Here is a 9,693-nt window from a genome sequence, read left to right on the forward strand (position 1 = left end):
ATCTCTGTGAAAAACTTATTTAAAATCTTTTAGGAAATACCTAGCAGTGGGAAGAGTGGATCAAATGGGAGATTTACTTCTTATTTTTATTTTTGAGGAAACTCTATATAGTGTTCCATAATTTACATTTCCCTCAAGAAGTGTACAAGGATTCCCTTTCCTCCATAGCCTTGCCAACACTGTTATCTTTCACCTTTTTGATAATAGCCTTTAGATGGGTACGAAGTGATACCTTATTGTGGTTTTAATTTGCATTTTTCTTTTTTTTTTTTTTTTTTTTTTTTGAGACAGAGCCTCAAGCTGTCCCCCTGGGTAGAGTGCCGTGGCATTACAGCTCACAGCAACCTCCAACTCCTGGGCTCAAGCGAGTCTCCTGCCTCTGCCTCCCAAGTAGCTGGGACCACAGGCGCCCGCCACAACGCCCGGCTATTTTTTGGTTGCAGCCATCATTGTTGTTTGGCAGGTCCGGGCTGGGGATTCGAACCCGCCACCTTAGGTGTACGTGGCTGGCGCCTTAGCCGGTTGAGCTATAGGCGCCGAGCCAATTTGCATTTTTCTGATAGTGATGTTGGGCATTTTTTTTTCATATATTTATCAGCCATTTGAATCTCTTCTTTTGAAAAACATCTGTTCAGGTCCCTTGGCCATTTTTAAATCAGATGATCATTTCTTTTGTGTTCATGTTTGTAGATGGTGTGAGATAATGGTCTTATATTGTTCTTCTGCATATTCATAACTGATTTTCCAGCACTATTTAATGAAGAGAGTGTCTGGTCTCCTTATGTATTCTTGGCACCTTTGTTGAAAATCAATTGACAACACATATGAAGGTTCATTTTGGGACTTTCTCTTTTGTTCTATTGGCCAGTACATCTAATTTTTTATATTAGTACCATGCTGTTTTAATTAATATTACTTTGTAGTATACTTTGAAACCAGGTAGTAAGATGCCTTCAGCTTTGTTCTTTCTGTTTATGATTGCCTTGACTATTGAAGGTTTTTGGTGGTTTCATATAAATGTTATGATTACTTTTTCTATTTCTTTTAAAAATGACATTGGACTTTTGATAGGGATTACATTAAATCTGTAGATTGTGGGGTGGTGCCTGTGGCTCAAAGGAGTAGGGCACCAGGGCTCCATATGCTAGAGGTGCTGGGCTTGAACCCAGCTCTGGCCAAAAACTGCAAAAAAACCCAAATAATAATAATAATAAATCTGTAGATTGCGTTAGGGAATGTGAAAAAAAATTTTTTGAGACAGAGTCTCACTCTGTCACCCTGGGTAAAGTGCCATGTCATCATAGCTCACAGCCACCTCAAACTCCTGGGCTAGACCAATCCTCTCACCTCAGCCTCCCCAATAGCTGGAATATAGGTATGAGCCACTATACCTGGCTAGTTTTTCTATTTTTAGTAGAGATAGATCTTGCTGTTTTCAGGTTGGTCTGGAATTCCTGAGCTCAAGCAATCTACCTGCCTCAGCCTCCCAGAGTGCTAGGATTACAGGTGTGAGCCACTGCACCTGGCCTGATATGAACATTTTAACAATATACTTCTTCAAATCCATGAATACAGAGTATCCTTCCATTTATTTGTGTCTTTTTGAATTTCTTACTTTAACATTTTATGGTTTTCAATGTACAGGTTTTCGATTCGTTGGTTAAATTTATTCCTAAGCATTTTTTTGTAGCTATGATAAATGAGATTGTTCTCTCAATTTTTTTTCCAGAAAGTTAATTGTTAATGTATTTTGGTGTGTGATTTGTATCTTGCAACTTTATTAGTTTATTAGATCTGATGACTTTTTTAGCAGTTTCCTTGGGATTTTGAAAATGTAACTTCAAGCAGGAAGGAAAATGTAACTTCAAGCAGGCAGAATTTTAGTTCTCTTTTGATTTACATTCCTTTTTCTTTCTTTCTCTATCCTAATTATTGTGCCTAGGACTTCCAATGATATGCTGAACAGAAGTGGTGAGAGTGGACATTCTTGTCTTTTTCCAGGTCACAGAGGATTTCAATTTGAGTATATAATGCTGGTTGAGAGCTTCTCATGTATCACCTTTATTGTGTTGACCGAGATATCTACCATCTATCCATAATTTGTTGAGCAGTTTTTTATCATGAAAGGATATTGGCTTTTGCTAATGCTTTTTCTGTGTCTAGTAAGGTGATGATACGGTTTTTTTTTCTTTGTTCTGCTAATGCATCATATTTACTATGTGTAAGTTGAACTATTCTTGCATCCCAAAGAGAAATTCATCATAGTGAACAATCCTTTTAATGTCCTGTGGACTTCAGTTTCCTAACATTGTGTTCAGGATTTTTTCATCTATGCTTATCAAAAACATTAGCCTATAGGGGTGTGTGTGTATGTGTGTATGTGTGTGTAACATCCTCATCTAGCTTTGGCATCAGGGTAATACTTGTCTTATAAGAAGAGCATAGAAGTATTTTTTTTTTTTTTTTTATCTTTTGAAGAGTTTGTAAAGGATTGGTAGTAATCCTTCTGTAAGTATTTAGTAGAATTTAGCAATGAAGCCATCAGGTCCTGGGCTTTTCTTTGATGGGGATCTGTTTATTATTGATTTGATCTCTTTACTATTTGTCTGTTCAGGTTGTTTATTTTCTTACAATTTAGTCTGGGTTGGTCGCATGTGTCTGAGAATTTGTTTCTTCTACTTTATCCATTTTTTTGGCCATGTAATTGTTCATAATAATTTCTTATGATCCTTTGCATTTCTATGGTATCATTTGTAATGTCTCCTTTCATTTCTAGTTTTATTTTCTTGAATCTTCTCTCTTTTCCTTAGTCTAACTAAAGATTTGTCAATTTTATCTTTTCAAAACCAACTCTCAGTTTTCTTGATCATTTGCATAATTTTCCTAATCCCTATTTCATTTATTTCTGCTCTATCTTTAATATTTCTTTCCTTCTGCTAACAGCAGGCTTAGTTTGGTCGTCTTTCTTTTGTCTAGGTATAATGCTAAGTCACTTGAGATCTTTCTTTTCTTTTTCTTTTTTTTTAAGACAGAGTCTTACTATGTTGCCCTCAGTAGAATGCCCTGGAGTCATAGCTCACAGCAACCTCAAACTCTTGGGCTTAAGCAATTCTCTTACTGCAGCCTCCCAAGTAGCTGGGACTACAGGCACCCGCCCCAATGCCCAGCTATTTTTTTGGTTGCAGTTGTCATTGTTGTTCTAGCAGGCCCGAGCTGGGTTTGAACCTACCAGCCCTGGTGTATGTGACCAGTGCCCTACTCACTGAGCTATGAGCGCCAAGCCTCTTTCTTCCTTTCTGATGTAGACATTAATTGCTCTAAACTTTCCCCTTTGAACTTCTTTTGCAGCATCCTGGAATATGGGTGTACTGTGTTCCAATTTTTGTCTCAGGAATTTTTTTTCTAACTTACTCTTTACTGTCTTCACTGGCACATTGGTTGTTCAGGAGACTGTAGTTAAATTTTGTGTTTGTGAATTTTCTGAGTTTCTTTCTGTTATTGATTTCTAGTTTCATACCATTTAGCCACAAAATTCCTAAGACTTTAAATTTCTTAGGACTTGTTGCCTAATATAAGATCTAAACTGGAGAGTGTTCCATGAGTGTTTGAGAACAGTATGTACTCTATTGATGTTGGATGGAAAGTTCTATAAATATCTGTTAGCTCCATTTTGTCTAAAGTATACTTTTCTTGTTGATTTTCTGTCTAGATTATCTGCATTTTCCATTACTGAAAGTGGTATATTGAAATCCCCTACTGTTACTGTATTGTAGCCTATATCTCTCTTTAGATCTTTTAATTACTTTCTTGGTATCTTTTCCAGATTGCTCACTGTTGAAATATAGAAATGCTTATTTGGGTATATGGGATTTACATCCTGCAACTTTCTTAGTTCTGTTTTGGTGAATTCTTTAGGCTTTTCTAAATATAAGGTCATGTCATCTGAAAGAATGACAATTTTGTTTGTTTTTCAGTGTCTTGCTCGATTGCCCAGGCTAGAGTGCAGTGGCATCCTCATAGCTCACTGCAACCTCTCACTCTTGGGCTAGAATGATCCTCCTACCTCAGCCTCCCCAGTAGTGGGGACTACAAGTGTGCCACCATGCCCAGCTTTTCCTTTCAGAGCTGGGCGTCTCACTATGTTGCTCAGACTGGTCTTAGAGAAAAATAAAAGAAGATGGAAGGAGAACTTTCATTAAATGCTGACTCAGTACCAAAAACGAGACTGACATCACTTATTCATCTGTATAGTAAATAGTTGTTTAGAGTTTTGGCACTGAATACTCTTAAGTATCATCTCCCTTTTAACTCAAGGGAATCAGAGACATAGATTTGTAAAGTGTCCCCAAGATTTCAACTCAGATTTACAAAATAAGTTTATGTTTTTTTCTTTTATGGGAAAGTCCAGAATGAAGTAAAAGAATATAAGCAGGAGACAAAAAAGACAATGAGAGGATGACTCCATTGTGGAAGTATCACCTAATCCCATAATAGCCTGTCTTCCAAACAAAAAGTTTTATTTGCATTGTATTAGCCAATAATGATTTAATATACTTTATAGACAGTAAGTTTGTCCACAATATTTACCTATCACTACTAAAAATCTTCTCTCAATTAAAAAATAACCCATTATTCAAACTTCTCTAGCATAAACCACTATGGTTCCCAAGATTACCATAGACTAACCTTACAACACCTTTATTATTATTCATTTGAAAATGTGTGTGGTTATTTTTCTATAAAAAGCTATTTAATTAGATGTGTTAGCATTTTTTGTAGGTGAAATGATTTCACGTCTAGAATTTCCTTCAAAAAACTGTAGGGGTTTAGAGAAAATATGATAGGTCATCAGTTGATAACTGGTGAACTGGTTAATAAATAGGTTTGTTTTGCATTTTAAATAGTAAAAAATCGATCACCATGTTTGGGCACAAGTTTTCTCTCCAAAGAAATATGAAATATATTTTTCAGCACTTCTTCTATTTCTTCCTCATCCAGAGTCTTAAACTCTACCAGATCTACATTGTCCTTATAATTGAATCTCCTATAGGTGAGGGTGAAGCCCACTAAACAGTGGACCCCTTCTGGGGTCTGCAAGGAACAAAATGATTTGCTTGTAAACACAGATGATGGAGATTCTTGTAAGTAAATATTCATAGACTCAAAATCTTCAATTGTTCGAGGTTCAAGAGTAAAGGAGTAGATTTTTCGGTATGTATTCTTTTCCAGGAGATCAGAATTAAGAAAGTCTTCATTGGGGACATACTGCTCTCTCCTGATCTGGTCCAGGTGCCAGATTCCATCCTCTTCTGTCAAACGGAAGACACAAGGTACCTGAGGCTGATCTTGCCCAGAAATTAACTCCAGAGGCTCCCACATCTGATAGGAGCGTCCAAACCCAGCATCAGCAATGTATTTCCTACCATCAATGGTCACCTGCAGTAGAAGGTGAATCATGCCACTGCTATATTTTTTGGCTGGGGTGTTGTAAACATACCCCCCCAATACTGTGGTCTCAAAACCCATTGTGCTCAGAGCCCAATACAGAAGATGATTGACCTGTAGACACCACCCTCCACGGTTCCTTCTCACAATTTGATCAAAAATGGCCTGTAAGCCCAACTCCATGGGTTCCCCACAATGTATGTTAAGGTTCTCAAAGGGAATGGCTCGGATCTGGTGCTGAAGAATCTCAGTTAATGTTTCCAAGTCCAATTTCTTCCTAGAGTTCTTATAACCAATTCTTTCAAAATATGCTTCAATGTCCATGATCCCCTGAGGAAAAAAAGGCAAACAGTATTACTTCTGCACTTTGATTTCTTCAAGGGACAATTCATAAGTATAATGTATTTTAACTATATAAATAACTATATATTTAACTATATATATAAAACCATATATTTATAGTTATATATAACTATATATATAACTGTGGTTATAAGTACTGCATATTTTTATTCACTAATTCCCTTATTTACCACCTTTATTGTCCAAAATCCTTCTACATGCATAAATTCACTTAATAGTTTCAGAACTGTGTAATGAAAGTATGATCATTTCTTCTATCTTTCAAGCATGATAAGCTAGAAATCCAGGTTCAATGATGAGCCATATTCTTCCCTTCTTCTTTGTGACCAGCCACCCTTCCCATAATGCCCAGTGCTTCCAACTTTCTTTGTTCTTGAGTTCTACAACATTATCTCATTTAACCCTATGATAGAATTGCATTTCATCTCATCCTAACTTGAACCAGAACACTTTATCAATATGTGGACAAGATCAAAAACTTGAGTAATCAGGCACAGAAAGAAAAATTTGTATTTAGTCAAATCACCCCAAAACCTCTCTACCCCCTAACCCTGAATCTGTAACGAGTATATAAGAAAGAGAGGGAAAAGTGAGGCCCTCACCTGGTCACTGGGAACTGCTTAGACCATAACTCCTTATATTAAGAAATCACCTCATGTTTCTTTATAAATGATATAATTTATTTATGAGTATTTGTTTTCCTCTTCCTCCTCCTTCTCTACCTCCTCTTCTGTCTCCTTCCCTCAAAACCTCTCTTTTTCCCTTTTCTTTCTCTTTTCTTTTATAGGATAAAAGATGCTACTGAATGTTATAACCAACCAAATAGTACTTGTGTAGTCTGTCACTGAACTGAAGAAATTTTGTACCTCTAAAGTTATAATTTAAGGAATGCTCAAAGCACTTGGAAAGTAGATGCCAGGAAAAGTGCTCACTGAAAACATTATTAGCTGTATACATTCATTTGTAGAAATTTCAGTATTATATCCCTTCTTTTTAGCTGGATAAGAGAAGACCTGAAGAAGACAGAACCCAATTAGAGGCCCTTTGGGAACTCACAGAAAGGCACTTGATACCTTAATACTTTTCTTAGTAAGTTGAAAGTAAGCTGATCTTCAGCTTGAATTCAAAATATTGGAATGCTTATTTTTGCTGGCCTAACTCTAAAATAATAGAAAAGATAGCTAAAAATATACATGACTTTCTGTGAAAACCAAAGGGTGGTTTTGTGGACCATAAATTACAAAGGATTCCTAAAAATCACAAAACAGAGAAAATGAAGTGAACAGTAAAGTGAATGTCTGAATTGCACAAGGAAGAGCAGGAAGTATAGCCGCAGGAGAGGGAGCAGCACTTGTGAGCCAGAACCTCCGGGCACTCTACCCAGGGGGACAGCTTGAGGCTTTGTCTCAAAAAAAAAAAAAAAAGAAAAGAAAAGAAAAGAAATTCAACAAGAGTGATAAACATTTTCTGCTTCACTGGCCCAGGAAGAAGTAAATGAAAATGAAAACAGAGAAGTAGGGCAGCCAGACTAAAGGACTGCTGGTGAGCAATGGCTCCTTTCAACACAGAACAAGGAGTAGCAAATCTACCCGATTATCACTATTGAACAAGCCATTCTGGCTTAAGATTTCTATGTCTATGGACATAGAAGTATGAAGTTAAAAATGAACCTGAAGATGAAGACCACATTCTAGGAATATCTGATCCAGTGTTGTCAAGATGGGAACTGAACAAAGATAAACTCAGGCACGTTACAATGTTGAAGAGTTGATTTGAGCAGACAGCAATCCAGGAATCAGTAGCACCAGACCACAGGGGTTGGATGACCCAGTGGGGAAAGTGGAAGAGGGTGAGTAAAGCTTTTAGAAGATGTTCACAAATGTAAGAGAAAATGATCTATGCACTTGGTTAGAGTGGAGAGTCCCTAGTTACAGATGAGATGGCAGTTTCTGAGAAGTAACAGTGTCTTTTTTGGTTTTATTGTTAACCTTGCAAACTCAATGCACTAGAGATTATCCTAGGTAATAGCTCCCAATTAAAAAAACTTTAACATAATGTATTCTGGTTAAATTATTGAAATGTAAAGGCAAAAAGTATCTCAGTGTAATACAAAAGGGGAGCTGGAGCTTGAAGGGAACTGGAGAGTGAATTCCCTGTCTAAAGTAATTTTTAAAAAGTTTTTCTTTTTTTTTTTTTTTTTTTGGCCGGGGCTGGGTTTGAACTTACCACCTCCATCATACAGGGCCGGAGCCCTACTCCTTTGAGCAACAGGCACCACCCAAAAAAAATTTTTTTAAAGACAGTGACTCCAGTGAAGCCCATTAGACCTACTGGTCTCCACCAGAAGTACAGAAGGCTAAACAGAACACTCTCCCAGTAAATGCCTGTGGTGGCCAGACAGGGAGTGTGGGAACTTGCCACAGTCCAGGAAAGCAAAAGGACAGGCAAACTGCTGTGGAGCTGAACAGGGTGAAGGCCAGACCTGTCTCGGGCAGGACACAGCTAGACAGTCCACAGTTACAAAGTTCCTTTTCAAGGACAGGGTTGTATTTCAGGAACAAAAAGGAGGGGCCGAGAGGAAGGAAAGAACAGTTTATCAGAACAGTCATACACTCTTCTGGGCATTGTGCCAGAGCACCAGAGCAGAGGCCAGAGGCCAAAGTCCATCCCACCCAACCCTGGGGCTGTTGGCCTGGCCAGCTTCTCTCTCCACCAAGGAATTCTGCACCCCTGTGTACAGGAGCTGATGCTCTCATATGATAATTAAGGAATTCATTTTTGTCATTTACGACTCTGGAGACATCCCCACTAAGACTCCACCAAGCTCTACCCTCCTTCTTCCCCAGGAATTCCCCTAGACATTGCAGACAGCCCAGCACAACCTCACAGGACAGCGACTGCACGGGACATTCGCCATCCTTGGGAGTTTTCTGATCAGCTAATGCGACAGCAGAAGGAGCTGTTAGGAGTGTGCTGCCTTCAGGGCCAGCTGGGTTCTTTGGGACAGCTAGTCCCCAGAGGGAACAGAAGACAGTGGGCACATGTAGAAGAGGAAAATCCAGTTTTTAAATACACTAACTATCGTTTAACACGTGTATTAAGCCCTCACAACCTCCCTTGAAGCAGGATTATTAAATCCATTTTACTGATGGAGAAACCAAGTTGTAGAGAAGCCACATGACATGGCCAAGTTCTCACAGATACAAATAGGTCGGGCTGTCATTCGAAACCAGGGGGCATGAATCAAGCACCTGGTAAAGTCACAGTAATGCTATAGAGAGTTGTAGCATCAGACTCAAAGTCTGTGCCAGCCAAACTTTCTGAACACGCTGGAACTGGAAATTCAGAATCTAGATCCCGTACCCACATTGAAAGTATTAACCCCCAGTTTTAAAGCGCACTTCAAGTTACTTACTGAGCTCGGCTGATCAGATCCCTGTGCCCAGGAACCAGGAACCAGGAACCAGGCTGAACGCGATCCTCTGGCTTTCAAAGTCCGCCGAGCAGCCACTTTCATTGGCTTTCAACGCGTCCCCGCCCCCACCGTCTGTGGAGCCTTCCCAGGGACTCTGGGAAATGTAGTTGCAGGACCACAGGTGGCCTCTGTGGCCCTCCCATTCAGATCTTTTCTTTGGGAAAGCCTGGAGAAGTCCATTTTCTCGGATCCCCACGCCCAGGGCTTCGTGGGGTGTGCCCTTGGATGTCACACAGTTCCTGCTCTCCGGGAGCCTGATGGCAGACTTCTTAAAGTGATGGGCAAGGGGAGAGCTCAGGAGGGGTCCAGCAAAAGCAGATCCAATCAGGTCGGGAGGAAGAAGGGGAAGAGGGAAGGTTTCAATCACACCCCCAGTTTATGGCACACTTTCCCCTCAATTCCTTTCTTAG

The 9,693-nt window shown here is 39.2% G+C and overlaps 1 protein-coding gene across 1 annotated transcript; it reads right to left on the minus strand.

The window, feature by feature from the left end:
* Nucleotides 1–4,402: 4,402 nt before the first annotated feature.
* LOC100964577 (arylamine N-acetyltransferase 1) lies at nt 4,403–9,299 on the minus strand. The gene is made up of 2 exons (XM_012807698.2): nt 9,224–9,299; nt 4,403–5,775 (listed from the first exon to the last, which is right to left on the minus strand). Exon 2 carries the CDS (start codon nt 5,767–5,769, stop codon nt 4,897–4,899), a length of 873 nt encoding a protein of 290 aa, XP_012663152.1. The 5' UTR covers nt 5,770–5,775; nt 9,224–9,299; the 3' UTR covers nt 4,403–4,896.
* Nucleotides 9,300–9,693: the final 394 nt, after the last annotated feature.

Source organism: Otolemur garnettii, unplaced genomic scaffold (genome assembly GCF_000181295.1).
Source record: "Otolemur garnettii isolate 467f Iridium unplaced genomic scaffold, OtoGar3 scaffold00074, whole genome shotgun sequence".
NCBI lineage: Eukaryota > Metazoa > Chordata > Mammalia > Primates > Galagidae > Otolemur > Otolemur garnettii.

Coding starts and splice junctions, on each gene's coding strand:
- LOC100964577 (XM_012807698.2), bottom strand. CDS start 5,769: ATGGACATTGAAGCATATTTTGAAAGAATTGGTTATAAGAACTCTAGG.